Here is a 16,620-nt window from a genome sequence, read left to right as displayed (position 1 = left end):
GCAAGCAATACGTGAGGTTAGTTATCAGTACAAAGGTAAGCAGCAAGTACGAGTCAAAGATGGGTCAAAGATTTAAGCTAAGGAGTACGACACTGACAAAATGGGAAACTGAAAACAGGACTCAGTATTGCAAGGGGAACATGACATCTAAACTAAAGAAAATAACCTTGCTGAGGAGTTATATGGTAGAAAAAATAACCTTCAAGAATAACTCAGAGCCAAAAGAATGAGGTAGTTGGGAGTGCCTGATTTAAGATCCTTGCCATGGCACAGAAAGGTATGTGTATTACACAGAAAAAAGCACACACCTTCTCTTTCTGAGGATAGGGCTGAAATACAAAGAGCTGAAATAGCTATTCTGCTTCTCTCTGTGCGCTTTTAGATCCTCAACTTCAGTGGCATTATCTTGAAAACTAAATCATTTCCATTCGGTTCAAAATTCTGTTATTCAAACATCCAACAATAATCTGATTTCAAAAAAACCAATAAAAAGAGCTTACCATCCTTAGAGCTGTCGAAAACGACAACTGAGACATTAGTGGAGGGGTTTTTTGGTTTGGCAACATTGAATATGTCACTGGCAGAATGAAAAGAAGGATGGAGAGACGGCAGGTCCTTTAGTGTGATGTTAGCTGGCAGGGCTGGATCCAGGATGAGCATTGGCACCTTAATGCAGTGGGTCAGCAAACACTCTAATTGCTTCTCACTGGAAAAAAAAAAAAAAAGCCAACATGCTTATTGCTACATTCTTGAAAATTTAATCAGGATAGAAAAGCTTGTTGATGCTACTAAATTTTTCAGATTTTTCACAAAGACAAGGAAGCGCATCCCAAAATCATAAAATTTTAAGTCAGGTAGCAAGTATCATATAAAATTATTTAGGCTAACTCTAGAGATACAGCTTTCAATCAACTTTATTCTATTAATAAACTAAGATTGCCATAAAAATTTACACTAAAGTGTGTAAGAAATTTATTAGCATTATTTATAAGCTTATTCATAATTCCAGTGAATCTCATGATCAGGTAGATTAGGCAGTAGGAAAATTCTGGTTAACAGAGTGCTGTTTTACCAGATACAATTTACCAATTTCAATTAAAATACAATTAGATACAATTAAATTCAATTAGATACAATTAAATATACTGGACATGAAACTACACTGAAAGAAACAAAAGCAAATACGAAGCAAATATGACAACATGCCAATATAAGATAATTTCATCTAAATATAAGAAACAGCTAGAGAGTCCAACAAGGGAGTAAAGAACATGGCTAGATGATTCACGAAATGGGAACTAAAAATAACTAACATAAAATTGTTCAACATCAGTGATGAATCTGTGAAACATTTCATAACATGGAGGAACCTAGAAGGCATTATGCTGAGTGAAATTAGTCAGATGCAAAAGGACAAATATTGTATAAGACCACTATTCTAAGATCTTGAGAAATAGTTTAAACTGAGAAGAACACATTCTTTTGTGGTTATGAGAGGGGGGAGGGAGGGAGGGTGGGAAAGGGTATTTACTGATTAGATAGTAGATAAGAACTACTTTAGGTGAAGGAAAGGACAACACTCAATACAGGGAAGGTCAGCTCAACTGGACTGGACCAAAAGCAAAGAAGTTTCCTGAATAAATTGAATGCTTTGAAGGTCAGCGGAGCAAGGACGGGGGTTTGGGGACTATGGCTTCAGGGGACATCTAAGTCAATTGGCAAAATAAATTCTATTAAGAAAACATTCTGCATCCCACTTTGAAGTGTGGAGTCTGGGGTCTTAAATGCTAACAAGCGGCCATCTAAGATGCATCAATTGGTCTCAACCCTCCTGGATCAAAGGAAAATGAAGAACACCAAGGTCACCAGATAATTATGACCCCAAGAGACAGAAAGGGCCACATGAACTAGAGACTTACATTATCCTGAGGCCAGAAGAACTAGATGGTGTCTGGCCACAACCGATGACTGCCCGGACAGGGAACACAGCAGAGAACCCCTGAGAGAGCAGGAGAACAGTGGGATGCAGACCCCAAATTCTCACAAAAAGACCAGACTTAATGGTTTGACTGAGACTAGAAAAATCCCGGTGGTCATGGTCCCCAAACCTTCTGTTGGCCCAGGACGGGAACCATTCCCGAAGATAACTCATCAGACATGGATTGGACTGGACAATGGGTTGGAGAGAGATGCTGATGAGGAGTGAGCTACTTGTATCAGGTGGACACTTGAGACTGTGTTGGCATCTCCTGTCTAGAAGGGAGATGGGAGGGTAGAGAGGGTTAGAAACTGGCAAAATGGTCATGAAAGAAAAGACTGGAAGGAGGGAGCGGGTTGACCCATTAGAGGGAGAATAAATGGGAGTGTGTAGTAAGGTGTATATACGTTTATATGTGAGAGACTGACTTGATTTGTAAACTTTCACTTAAAGCACAATAAAAATTATTTTTAAAAAAATTGTTCAACATTGCTACACAATGCAATTTAAAACAATGAGGTATTATCTTTTATTTACTAAATTAGCACTCCTAAAAAAGTGTTACTGTAGATATAGTAAACCTAATTCCTCTCAAACACTGCTGGTGTCATTCCTAATTGGTACATGCTAGATATGTGCCTGCCACACGGCCTTTGCATAGGCTGTTCCCTTTCCTGGGACCATGCTTCCCCCACTTACTCATACAGCAAAAGCAATCTGGCAATATGTATACCCAGATCCATAAAAACATACAAATGCTTTGACTCAATAATTCTACTTCCAAGAATCTTGTCCAAGCAAGGGGAGAGAAACAAACCAACTTACACAGAAAAATTGCCATAGAACCAAAAAGAAATATTACAATGAAAATGTGGAAATGTACAACATGCAGTAAATTATAGTGACTTTATGGAATATTATGCAACTATTAAAATGGAAAACTATGAAACATGAAGATTATATATCAATATGGAAATATATATGATAACGTAAATTAAAAAAGTAGGGTACAAATTTGCATAGAATGTAACTGTGAAAATATACATGAAAAGAAGGGAGTAATAAAAATGACAATAGTGTTGTATTAGGGTTATTTTTATGTGAGTTATAATTATGTGAATTATTTCTTTTTACTTTCCCCTCAATTGTTCTGTAATGTTGCTTTATTCCTTTTAAATAACTGTTAAATCATTTTAAAAAACAGTATTAATATTAGTAAAGTTTATAAATAAAGCTACATAATTAACATAAGGAGATGATCCAGAAGGCAGTTCTGGATCTTAAAATTCCTCAGCATCACTTCTATGACTGTTTTGTTTGTTTGTTTTGTTTTAACAGTTATAGAGTCTATTTCTGGAAAAAAAGGCCAGTGAAAGCTTTATGAACAGCAGCAGAACACTGTCTGGTATAGTGCCAGAAGATGAGCACCCCAGGTTGGAAGGCACTCAAAATATGACCGGGGGAGAGCTGCCTCCTCAAAGTAGAGTTGACCTTAATGACGCAGATGGAGTCAAAATTTTGGGGCCTTCATTTGCTGAGGTGGCACGACTCAAAACAAAAAGAAACAGCTGCAAACATCCATTAGTAATCAGAATGTGAAACGTATGAAGTATGAATCTAAACAGAGGAAGCCCTTCAACGAGACGGACTGACACAATGGCTGCAATGATGGGCTCAAGCATAACAACGACTGTGAGGATGGGGCAGGACTAGGCCGTGTTTTGTTCTGTTGTACACAGGGTCACTATGAGTCGGAACCGACTTGCTGGTACCTAACAACAACATAGAGGAGAAGGAGCCCTGGTGGCACAGCGGTTAAGAGCTCAGCTGCTAACCAAAAGGTCAGTGGTTCGAATCCACCAGCCACTCCTCGGAAACCCTATGCGGCAGTTCCACTCTGTCCTATTTAGGGTTACTATGAGTCAGAATCTACACAGCAATGAGTTTTATAGAGAAGAAAAACCTGGTACCCTAATCCTCCCCCCAAATGATAAAGCTTTGGTTAGCCAGAACCTGAAAAACCACAGTTCCCAATGAGCTATGCCTTCCACACTGCAAAATTTCCCCTTTAACAGTTGCACTTAATTTGGGGGCTAGAAGAAAGATCAAACACGAGCAATAGAGTACCTGCAAAATACTGGGTACCCAATAAACACAAAGGATAATCTATAATTTTCATTTCAATCCTTCACTTTTTTTCCTAAGAGGAAAATCAAAATGCGTACCTCTTTTTAGTTGGTTCTGTTGTGTTCTTCCCAAGGATCTCTCTAATGAAAAACAAATACAGATTATTACACATGCATAGGCTAGTGCTAGCCCTAAACATGAATAAGTGTGGGTCTTACTAGTTACTCTGCTGAAACTAATCTATTGTTAGAAGGTACTACAATGATTACAACTTTTAAAATGCATAATAAACTACATGTTTCAATGAAACAGTTTTATCAACGAAGTTTGTCAACCAAGACAGTTTACTTAAGAGAAGTTTTTACATTTTACTAGAAAAACATGGTACCAGGCTGTCCAAGCCATTTTTGTGCATTTGGAAGGTTTTATATCCTCTAAAAAGAGAGAAAGAGACAATCCGTTGAAGTATGAAGTGGCCAGTGATCTACAACAGGGTGTACGCGTAACATTGATAAAGAGATAAATGGGGAAGTTCCCAGCAAACACTCCTAAGGAATCAGAGAGGAAGCTACATCGGCGAAGGCCCTAGATCTGAGGGCTCCCGGCATCCCATTCTACCCTACCTGGATAAAGTAAATGAAACGAGCAAAATGGCGTGTTAAAAAAAAAAGTTCTCAATTCCGTAGTGTACTATTTGATACTAAAAGGGGAAAAAAGAATACACTCTTCCACTGCCTTTTTCAAATGGAAAGAAAACTAGGTCTACAGGCCCATTTTATTTCTCAAGGAATATATCTGTCTTACTGTGAAGTTGTTTCTCATAAGGAAAGCATATTTCACGAAGATATCATCAGCCTGGGACTCAGACTCTGCAAGCAGGAAGCACCTATAGGCCCCTCGGAGACAATGCCATCGCTACAGCCCAACGTTCACATCTAACAAAGGCCAGGACCTCCCAGAAGTGGCTGAGTCCTCCTCATGCAACAAGAAACAAGGGTCAGACAGGTGACTGTCAAAATCTGGAAATGGCATGAATTTGAGACACAGACTTTTGTTTGGGTAGCATGGTGGATATCACCTGATCCTTCTCAAATGCTTTGTTACTTGTATAGTAGGACTTTTTGCATTTTAGTTTTGAAAAATCAGTTTTACCTCATTGCTTTCTGCTCCTCCTCCATCTGTTCTCTGACTTGCTTTAGTTCCTTTAGCAGTTCAAGATCGGTGCCGTTGACCCAGGTGTAGACCACATCAATTGGCATGGGCAGACAGAGCCTAGGACAAACCCGAAAGTCTTCCAGGTTAAGTGCATTTCTTCCAGTATATTTGGGAATAAGAGTATCACACAAGGTTTAAACTGAAAAGCCATTTTTAAAACTCAGTGTAAAGGTAATCCAACCACGGCATGTACCACAGAGTTACATGCTTTCAAACGGGAGCCAGAGGGCTAATATCTGTCACCTCCTCTGAGCTGCATTATGTACCCTAGATACTCTGTCATTTGCATCATTTGATCCTCACAACCACCTTGTAAGGAGGTTGGTATCACTCCATTTTAAAAATTGACAGGGAGGGTGGTCTCGGAAGCTCGTTAGATTAGATAAATTGCTACAGTTTCATAGTCTAGGAAAAGGTGGAGCTGGGATACAAATGCAGCCAAAAATAGAAAAGAAATTAAAAGCTTAAAGAACAAAATAAAAGTTACCACAACAGTCCCCAATGAAGACCTTGCCCGATTTCATGCTGCAGCTTTGCCCAGCCATGCCCAGGTGTCCCAATCCTCACTCTGATCCTCTTTTTTCTTTTCTACCATAACGCTTACACTTTTCTAACATGCTAATTAACTTGTCACCTACTCTGTTAATGATCTGTGTCCTTCCCCTAGAATGTAAGCTTCAAGAGGGCAGAAAAGCCTTCATCTGTTTGGTTTCCTCAATTGTCCAAGCACTCTGAAGAGTGCCTGGCACACAGGTCCTTGATAGATACTTGTTTAAATGAATCGATGCTCTACTAGCACAGAAGACTTTCCTGAATCTACTTGATTTTTTTTCTTATGTCCTTATTCACAAAATAAGGAGTCAGGTAGGTTTACAGTTCTCAAGTATCCTGTTTAAGCCTCACCTTAGTGTTTCTGGTTTTACCCCTGCCTAAAGCATTCTTCAAGGCGCCCTGGTGGCACAGTGGTTAAGCACTTGGCTGCTAACCAAAAGCTTGGCGGTTTGAACCCCCCAGTCGCTCTGCAGGAGAAAGATGTGGTGGTCTGCTTCAATAAAGATTATGGCCTTGGAAACTGTATTGGACAGGTCTATTCTGTCCTATGGGGTCACTTGACGGTAGTGGGTTTGGTTTAGAAAAGCATTCTTCCTCTTCCTGTCACCGGTTTATCAAAATTCTAGCTATCAGGGTTCACGCCCATGTTACTCCAATCTATGACACAGGAGTTTAAATCTGGGTACTAGTATTACTTTAGATTATTCTGCTTCAAGTTTGGTATTTGCTAAGGAACTGCACAGTTCTTTTTAGGCCAATGACCAAAGCTTACCCTACTTTTGTCCTCATACCCAGACACAGGATCAGGCCCACTGCAGCTATAAAGGGTTCCAGAGACTAACCAAAAGATTGTGTCTTTGCTTTTAGCTGGATTCACATCAGTCAGTGCAGGGTTAATTACCTCAAGTTAAAATAAATGCAGTTTGGTTAGATAAATCTTTCAAATTATGGAGGGAAAAAATAAATGATAAAAGCTGAAAAGAACTAAGATAATGGTATAAAAGGAATGTTTAGTCATTCATTGAAAAAATATTTACTGAGCACTTTGTATATGCCAGGCACTATTTTGTGTACTGGAGATTCAGCAGTAAATAAAACAGACTCAAGCTGAAATTTGACAAACGCTTTTGATTTTCTTGGAATCCAGATTCTGGGGCCTCTGGAGTAGGCGTGATCCACCCAGGCCACTGCCCTGAGAGCTTCTTTCAAATCTTGAGCCTTGAGCAGACTGATCTCCTAAAAACCAAAAAGAAAATAAAAAACCCACTGTTGTCGAGTGGATTCCGACTCATAGCGATCCTACAGGACAGAGTAAAACTGCCCCATAGGTTTCCAAGGAGCCGCTGGTGAATTCAAACTGCCAACCTTTTAGTTAGCAGCCAAAAAAACGCTTAACCACTTGGGCCACCAGGGCTCCACGGTCTCCTAAAAGTCAAACAATTTTGCTCATTAGTAAAGACAGTTTTGCCTTGGGCATTGTGCCCTTTTAAAGAATTCAGTCAGTTTCAGGCAACAGAAACTCCAGGGTTGGACTGGAAGCTGTGTTTTAGGATAAATTGTTATTATGAAAACACTGTTCTGGCCTCACTTCCACAGCAATGTCAGTAAGATGGGATATAAAAATCTTTGGAGAGTCTTCTTTGCAACATTTTTGACTCTCTAGTTGAAATATTACCCCTATAAATGTCAATCAATTTCTATTATTGGCTTACTATGATTTTTGTTTTAACACATTATAGAAGGGTAAAGACAGGAAATTAAATAGTAGTAAACAAAAACTGAATACCTGTTGCCATCGAGTCGATTCTGACTCATAGTGACCCTGAAGGGCAGAGCAGAACTGTCCCATAGGGTTTCGAAGGATCCTCTCGTGGATTCAAATGCTGACCTTTTGGTTAGCAGCTTAACTGTTAACCACTGTGCCACTAGGGCTTTGAAATACATAGTAATATATATGTAAAAATCAGCTGATGTTAAGTGCTATGGAGAAAATAAAGCAGATAATGTGTCTGTGTTGGGGTCAGTTTTAGATAGAGAGATCAGAGGTGGCCTCACTGAGAAGGTAGTATTTCAGCAAAGACCTAAACGAGGTAAGGAAGCAAGCCATGTGGGTAATTGGGGGAAGAATGGCCCCAGGAAATGAAACAGTCTGTGCAAAGGCCCTGAGGCAGGCACATATCTAGCATGTTCAAGGAGCAAGAGGCCAATGTGGTAGAGACAAAGGAAGCAAAGGGAAGAGTATAATAGGAGATGAAGGCTAAGAAGGTAACAGGGACCCAGAGCTACAGTAGGAAAACGAGAAATCGCCTATGCTTAGGCATATGTGGTATCTCAGTATCTAACAACTTTCTTGTCTAAGTTGACCACTACCTGCAGAATAAAGTCTAAACTCCCCCATAATCTGCACCTGGTGCTCCAAACCCAAAACGAAAAACCCAGTGCCGTCGAGTCGATTCCGACTCATAGCGACCATATAGGACAGAGTAGAACTGCCCCATAGAGTTTCCAAGGAGTGCCTGGCAGATCTGAACTGCCGACCCTTTGGTTTGCAGCCGTAGCACTTAACCACTACGCCACCAGGGTTTCCGACGTGGTGCTCCAGACACTCAAATTGTGTACTCTTACCCAAACATGATAAGAACTTGCAACCTTTTGTGCCTTTTCCCTCTGCCTAGAATGTCTTCTTTCTTGCCTCCTTTACCCACCTCCTCCTTCCCTAAACCTCTTCCTCCTTTACCCATCCACAAAGAGAATTACAGCTTAACATGCAGCTTCCATAAACCAAACCAAACCCATTGCCATAGAGTGGACTCCAATCCACAGCTTCCACAGTACTCTGAAACCCTAAGGAGTCATGGCACACTATGTTATCCTATTTTTTATGCATGTTATCTCCCACTAGATGGAGTATCTCTGGTCAGGAATGGTCTTATTCTGTGCACTGATTCACTAAATATTTTCTCTTTCTTATAACTCCAGGCTCACTCCATGTAATACTATGTAAAAGCTTCTCTGGTTAGCTTTTTCTGCATTTATCTGTATCAACGGTTTTCAAATTTTAGCAGGCATCGGAATTACCCAAAAGCCTTGTGAAAGAGATTGTTGGGTTCTGCCCCAAGGGTTTCAGATACAGTAAGTCTGAAATGGGGCCCAGGAATTTGCATTTCTAACAATATTCCAGGTAAGACTGATGCTGCTGGTCTGGGAATTACACCTCGGTAACTGCTGATTTATATGTTCACATTTTTAAAAAAAGTTTCCCCCACTAAAATGTTGGCTCTATGAGTTCATTTTGTTCACCATTATATACCTATGGCCTAGAATAGTGCCTGGTACATGGGTGGGGTTCAATAAGTATTTGTTAGATAAACAACTACTGGCTCACACCCTCGACATGCACATCAGTCTAACTGTCTCACATTACTCCTGTGTAAATTATACAAGGTCATCATGCTTCTAACTTACCAAGTGGTCTGTGTTCAGACTAAAAATTAATTTTAAAACTTGCTCTTCAAAAAAGAAGTTTAAGGGGGGGGGAGAATTATACATTCTGAAACTTTCCTGTAAACATAATTACCTGCTATTAAAGATATTTTAATAGAATCAAGAGATAGCCATACATGTTCAATTGAGGGAAACAACGAAAGTATGTAATTCATTTATGTGTTGGCTCTTCTATTAATAAGGCTGTATTTCATGATCAATTTAATTCTCTGGTGTAAACTAACAACCCTAAAGAGATCATGAGATCTGTTCGAGGTCAGTGAGTCAGTTGTTTTCTACTATTAGCCATGGTCACACAGACTGAGTGTTTGCTTCTAACCACTAGATCGCTATCTTGGTTCACAGATGAGAAGGAAGACTATCTTAGTGGTGAAAACTCAGTCATGACTCAGATCCAAAGCAGTGGTGACTCTGATACAGCTTTTATCTTAGTCACCGTTTAGTTTAAGTGAACATTAAAGTCACTTAATTTTGCTCTACAATCTATGAAGTAGATAACAAAACTTAAATACCTATACCTCAGAACCAAAGAGTTGGAAGAGGTTTTACACTTAATCTAATATTCACATTTCACAGATGACAAAATCAAGCCCAGACTAACCAAGTGCCTCACAATGATAGCAGCAGATAGCTTACATATTCACTTGCTACTGGCATAAAAAAACAAAAACCAAACCCACTGCCATCAAGTTGATTCGACTCATAGTGACCCTATAGGACAGAGTAGAACTGTCCCTAGGGTTTACAAGGAGCCCCTGGTAGATTATAGAACAGGGTTTTTTTTTCATTTGGGGCAAAAACACATTAGAAAGATTTGTAGAGAAATACAGTATTTTAAAAGATATGATATATATGATCTGTTTGTCAGAAAAATTAAGCAATTCTGAATATCTCTACATAAAAATCAAGCTACATTTTAACGCAATCTAAAATTTGGAGAAGAAATATTTAACACAAAAAGAAAAAAACACTTTAGAATGTAAACAAAAGTATTTGATTAAATCTACTGACCTCAATATTTGGATTTTCTGAGCCAGGGTTTTCTTTCTGAAAGGTTGAAGCTCCTTCGGAACAGCAATTTATGTACCGGCGCACCATCAGGAAACCCTGGTGGCATAGTGGTTAAGTGCTACGGCTGCTAACCAAAGGGTCAGCAGTTCGAATCTGCCAGGTGCTCCTTGGAAACTCTATGGGGCAGTTCTACTCTGTCCTATAGGGTCGCTATGAGTCGGAATCGACTCGACGGCACTGGGTGTGGTTTTGGTTTGGGTGCACCATCAGGACTTTACACAACTCATGGCACAACTCAATAAATGCTTGAGAAAAAAAGTCAATCAACTTTCAATTTTTCTTAGGGAATTCAGCAGTTGTTCAACTGAAAATCAGAGCAACTAGGAAAGTTGTATTTCATTAAGAATCTTTTAATGCAGTAGATCTCTGAGTACAGTCACCACACCAGTAGCTTCAGTATCACCAGAGACCTTGTTAGAAATGCAAATTCTTGGTGCCTCTCTAAAACCTACAGGCTCAGAAACTCTGGGGTGGGGCCCAAGCAATCTGTTACCACAAGCCCTCCAGTGGGTTCTGCTGCAGGCTCAAGTTTGAGATTACTATTTTAAGGCAACAGCTCTCAAACATTTTACCCTCAGGACTCTTAAAAATGATTAAAGACCTCAAGGAGCTTTTGTTTATAGGTTATAAGTATCAAAATTTGCCATATTAGTAACTAAAACTGAGACATTTTAAAAGATTAGTTCATTTTTAAATAATAAACCACTTCACAATTAACAGGCATAATTTTTTTTTTAATGAAAATACGTATATTTTCAAAAAAAATTTTTTTTTAATGAGAGGCATTGTTTTACATTTCTGCAAATCTCTTTCAATGTCTGGCTTAATAAAACAGATAATTAATAAATAATTCTCCTATCTGCTTCTGCATTTAATCTGGTTCCATGTTGTTTTGGTTGAGATATGTGAAGAAAATGCAGTCAGCCTCATACAGTAGTTGGAAAGCTTTAAGGGATTCTAACTAAGAGAGAGAGCTAAGGAGCCCTGGTGGCACAATAGCTAAGTGCTTGGGTGTTAGTCCAAAGATTGGCAGTTCAAACCCACCCAGCAGCTCCATGGGAGAAAAAACCCACTGCCGCCGAGTCAATTCTGGCTCATAGCGACCCTATAGGACAGAGTAGAGCTGCCCCATAGAGTTTCCAAGGAGCACCTGAGAACGACCTGGAAATCTGCTTCTGTAAAGATTATAGCCAAGACAACCCTATGAGACAGTTCTACTCTGTCGCACGGGGTTGCTACGAGCTGGAATCAACTCGACAGTACCCAACTACAACAAAAAGGGAGAGAACCAATTCCCTTATTAGCTACTTGTTTAGAAGCTATTTCCCTTACTAGACTATTCTTCACTGCAGATAGTTGTATCTCAGGGTCTCAAACAGGTTAAGGCTCAAAGATATGACACTAAATCCTTGCTGAAAGAGCAAGGTCAGGGACACCATTCATACCTAGTGTTGCTTTAAGGACCAAAGCACAGGGTAAAGACTTGGGTCAACTCAAGGAATCCCATGGCCCTTCATTACTGAGACGTTAGGGACTATGTTTATCATCATACTCTAATTAGCATGGTTATTTTAAAAACTACTTATTTGATTGATAGAAACCACCCAGGTACATAAGGAAGTGCCTCTGAGTAGGGGACAGGGACTCCAAGAGAAATGATGATACACAGTCTGGAGGTTCCCAGAAAACTCACACGCTACTAAGACGGCACCTGAATTGACACCAATTATCATCTGCAGTTTAACTAGGCTTTCTGGTTCAGTGGGAGTAGAGGGAAGAGCTGATGAGACCTGTCATCAGGGAAAATTGGACAGTCAGGATGCAAGGACCTTCCACTTATGGCCTCAGCATGGAGTCAGGACATTTAGACAAAGGTCCTTAGTGAGATTAGCCACCTTTGCTAACTAAAAAAAAAAAAAAACTACTCCATGTTTATTCTGGTCACCTGCTGCTCCTTACCTGGTCATGATTAGCTGTACACCATTACAGTGAAAAGGGGAGTCCATCGATACTGCATAAAGTGGCTGAATCAAGGCGAGTACTCAATTTATTTTGTAAAGTTAGAATGACGATCACCAGACGCATGCAAAATAAATTCTTTAACAGTAGCTTCCCTGAGTGAATGATCATTGGGAATGGAATGAAGTGGCTTTTAGTTTTTATTTTATTTTTCTGTATTGTTGGAACTGTTTTCAACCATAGACATCTATTGCTTTTGTGACATAAAACTGTGATAATTAAAAACAAAAACCAAAAGGACTCATGAAATTGAACCTAGTTGCAAGAAGGCAAGGAGAATTTTGAAAGACTGATTTCATTCTGAGGCTTGTCTTGTGAGGGAGGAGAAAATCCCGAAGGAAAAGAAAAAGTGAAGGCAGCATTCAAGAGTGACTACACTCGAGGAGTGCACAGACTTAAGGAAAGGGCCAAGCTGTGAGGTTGTTTGCTCCTTCCCCACAGTGTGGCAGGGGATATGTCACCACAGGAACGGGTCTAGCACCAGTGGTTACCATGGGAGCAGCCCTGGTTAACAGAACAATGTGACCGGAAGAAAACTGACTAGCCAGGGCTTACCCTACAGAGGATGAAATTACCTTTATCTCACAGACCTGGAGCGATGATTAAATGATATCACGTAACTGAAAGTGCTTGATAAACTGCAAGGCAGGATTACTCTTTGGCTTCTGTTTCTTTACCCATAAAATGTGGGGCTGAGCTATAAGGTTTCTTCCAATGGGAGTAGTCTTGTTTTATTTTTTATTTTTAATAATTTATTTTATTTTTGTTGTTGTGTTTAGAGTATATACAGAACACACACCAACTCAACCATTTCTACATATACAATTCAGTAACACTGACTACATTCTTTAAGCTGTGCGGCCATTTTCGCCCTCCTTTTCTAAGTTGTTCCTCCCCCATTTAACATAAACTCACTGACTCTTAAGTTTCCTACCTAATCTTCTGAGTTTCTGTCATCAATTTGATCCCATCAATTTGATCCTGTATAGATAGATCTTAAAAGAGCACAACACTCAAGGCAGACATTCTTTACTAGTTAAGCTAAACTACTGTTTGGTTTTAAGAAGACTTCAGGGGATACTTGTGGTATAAAGTTAAAGACTATCTCCGGGCAACAGTTTCAGGGGTTCATCCAATGGGAGTAGTCTTGAATAAGTTAAACGATACCTACAATTTGGAAAGAGCCCTTCAATGGTTGTATTTTAACAGGGGTGGTTTCATGAGTCATCATTTAAATCCAAATAACAGATACTCTCCAAAATATTTTTTTCTCACCGATTCTGAAAGGACTTTCCAGCAATATTGTCTCTATAAGAATCAAACAAAACGTGGTATTGATCCCGGCTCCATTCCAGAACCACCTATTAAAAAAAAGAAGAAACAATGTTTTCTTGCATCAAAAATCAAGAGTATATAACTTTCATTTTAATTTCATTAGGAATTGCTAAAGGAACAGATACAGCAATCGAAATTCATTCGTTCACTTAGTGCCTGCCATACACCAGACACTGTGCTAGAGCCAGATAAACAAGCAACAGCTCCTGCCCTTGGCAGCCTAAAAGAACACTTGTGCTGGGGAAGGGTGGGGGAATCAAAGATGCTTAAGAGGATGTGACGATATCTGAATTGGATACTGCAGAATGAGCAGGAGCTCACCAGGTAGGGAGAAAACGGCCGGGCCAGCCAACAGGAAAAGCATGTTCAAATGATTAAAAAGCAGCCGATACAAATTATTTGGGGGCAATGGCATAGCTGGTCATGGCTAGAGCACAGGTAGATAACTGGGGACAAAAGAGGCTTGCAAGGGAAGCTGGGCTCAGACTGTGAAACAATCCATGGGGAATCAGAGGCTCTGAAGGGCTTTAAGGCAGCTGCACAATCTGTCCAATGCTTGGAAAAGACTCTTCTCACAGCATATGGAAACATGAACTGAAACGTAAGAGGCTGACAAGATCTGGGGGATAAAACCTATGAGGTCTCAGCTTATAAACCTGCTGACCATTTCAGGAGAAAATTAGATAGGAGCTCCCTCATGTCTGCATCCCATCTCTATAAACCTGCCCACACACCTATGCCAAATTCTTCTTCACTCCTTTTACCACAGAGGAAGTGCCCCTTTTCCTTGCAAGCATCCATTTGCTCTGGATCTCCTCACCTCTCAGCTTCTCAAGTCCTTGCTTCTTTTCTCTTTCCCTCTCAAATAGGATTATTCCCGTCAGTATACAAACACCTTCTAGTATCTTGGGAAAACCTTCCCTTCATTCCATGTGCTTCCAGTCAGACCCCTTTTCCCAATTCTCTACCCCTTTCAAAGGAGCCCTGGTGGTGCAGTGGTTAAGCATTCGGCTGCCAATCAAAAGGTTGGCAGTTCAAATCCACCAGCCACTCTTTGGAAACACTATGGGGAAGTACTACTCTGTCCTATAGCATCACTATGAATTGGAATCGACTCGACTGCAACGGGTTTGGGTTTTTTGGGGGGTTTTTTCAAGGTCAAATATCTTTTAAGTCATCTCCTACTCTCCCATTTACCCTCGAGCCCACTCAATATCACTTCTGCCCTCATCACTTCAATGGCCTTATCAAGGCCTCAATGATGTCAAATCCAATGATACTTTCTCAATCTCCACCTTACTCAATTCATAGTAGATGCCCAATTCCTCCCTCTTTAAAGAATTTATTTCTTGGTTTCCTTCTTGAAACACTCACCCACTTTTCCTTCATCCTGGTAGTTCCTTTTCAGTCTCCTTTGCCAGTTCATCCTCTTCAACCTGACCTTTAACTGTGTTCGTTCATTCTGCCCTTCTTCCTGGAACACCTTCCTTTGTGTCAAGCACCCAGGCTTTTTCCACCTTCCTATCACGCCACCCTAGGACGTGGTCCCACTACATACAGATGGCTGTGGGAGTTCCAGTCACTTGATTTGCATCCCAGCCAGCAAAAAGGAGAAAAAGGGAAAGACATGCCTCCTTTACAGAGACTTCTTGGAAAGTATACCTACCACTTGTTTTCACTGGCCAGACCTGGTCACATGGCTACATGACTGGAGGGTGGGGGTAGCCGTACGGACCCATGTGCCCAGCTACACATCCTCATTTCTTTTCATAGCATTCAGACCCTTCATGGTCTGTCTCTGTCTACCTTTTACCATCTGACTTCACTGGGGTAGTTCATAAATACTACAAATTAAACTAATTATTATCTCAATCAATGTATTTATTTAAAAACATTCACTGAGGGTATAATGTACCCAGTACTGGGTTTACAAAGGGCAATAAGCTAAGTTCTTTGGCTTCAAGGAACCATACCAATTACTTTTAAATAAATTACTGCCAGGTATAGCTGCATTGAAGAAAGAGCACCTCTCCCTTCTGAGAAGTACCGGAAAGACTTACTATAAGAAGCAATGTTTGAACAGAGTCTTAAAGGTTAAACGGGAGTCTGTTAGCAGTTCAGGTGGAGAACAGGGATGTGTTAAGGGGACATGCTACCACACTGGATAGGGAGTGAAGGAGAGGAAGAAAGCCGAGGATGATTGCTAGCTTATCAGTTTTTAGTATGAACAACCAAAGGGATGGTGGGGCCATTTAAAGATATAACAGGAACAGGGATAGTGGGGGTGAGAGATGGCTCAGATCCAAGGATTCCATTTTAGTTATGGCAAATTTGAAGTTATATGTGCATACAACTAGCCTTTCTAACGAGACTGTAAACTCCTGGAATAGAGGGAATGAGCTCTACCTTTGCTATCGCACATGGCATAAAACCCAATGACAGCCACATAGCTATAAAGTGCCATCTGTTTGCTAAATATAGAATATTATCAATTTCAAATAATTTTAAATCAATCATACAATTGTATCAATTTACTGAAGGAGTCATGGTGGCATAATGGTTTAAGTGCTTGGCTGCTAACCAAAAGGTTGGTGGTTCAAAAACACCCGGCTGTTCCATGGGATAGAGACCTGTTGATCTGCTCCTATAAAGACTGCAGCCTAGAACACCTACTGGGGCAGTTATACTCTGCCACATGGAGTCGCTATGAGTCAAAAATCAACTCGACAGCACGCAACAACACTTTATTGAGTACATACAAACGGTGACTCTCCATCAGGATCTTTGTGTAGTCTGCAAAAGGACAACCAGTATACCCA

General features: G+C 40.2%; 1 protein-coding gene across 4 annotated transcripts in view; it reads right to left on the bottom strand.

The window, feature by feature from the left end:
- The window catches only part of GNPTAB (N-acetylglucosamine-1-phosphate transferase subunits alpha and beta), a 112,782-nt gene that overhangs the window by 64,538 nt on the left and 31,624 nt on the right, over positions 1 to 16,620 (bottom strand). The window contains exons 1-5 of one of the 4 annotated variants that reach the window (XM_023538867.2): positions 6,910 to 7,062; positions 6,645 to 6,773; positions 5,258 to 5,377; positions 4,204 to 4,245; positions 501 to 706 (exon numbers count right to left, since the gene is read on the bottom strand). In XM_023538867.2, the coding sequence (XP_023394635.2) occupies positions 501 to 706; positions 4,204 to 4,245; positions 5,258 to 5,377; positions 6,645 to 6,661 (385 nt within the window). In that variant the 5' untranslated portion in view covers positions 6,662 to 6,773; positions 6,910 to 7,062. Of the gene's footprint in view, positions 1 to 500; positions 707 to 4,203; positions 4,246 to 5,257; positions 5,378 to 6,644; positions 6,774 to 6,909; positions 7,063 to 10,387; positions 10,466 to 13,741; positions 13,828 to 16,620 lie in introns of those variants that run through there. The other 3 variants (XM_003405293.4, XM_023538871.2, XM_023538866.2) reach the window with 3 other exon arrangements.

The sequence above is a fragment of the Loxodonta africana genome, chromosome 4, assembly GCF_030014295.1.
Source record: "Loxodonta africana isolate mLoxAfr1 chromosome 4, mLoxAfr1.hap2, whole genome shotgun sequence".
In the NCBI taxonomy this organism is placed as follows: domain Eukaryota; kingdom Metazoa; phylum Chordata; class Mammalia; order Proboscidea; family Elephantidae; genus Loxodonta; species Loxodonta africana.
Note: the sequence above shows the minus strand (reverse complement) of the source record. Positions and strands in the feature narration are given on the sequence as shown.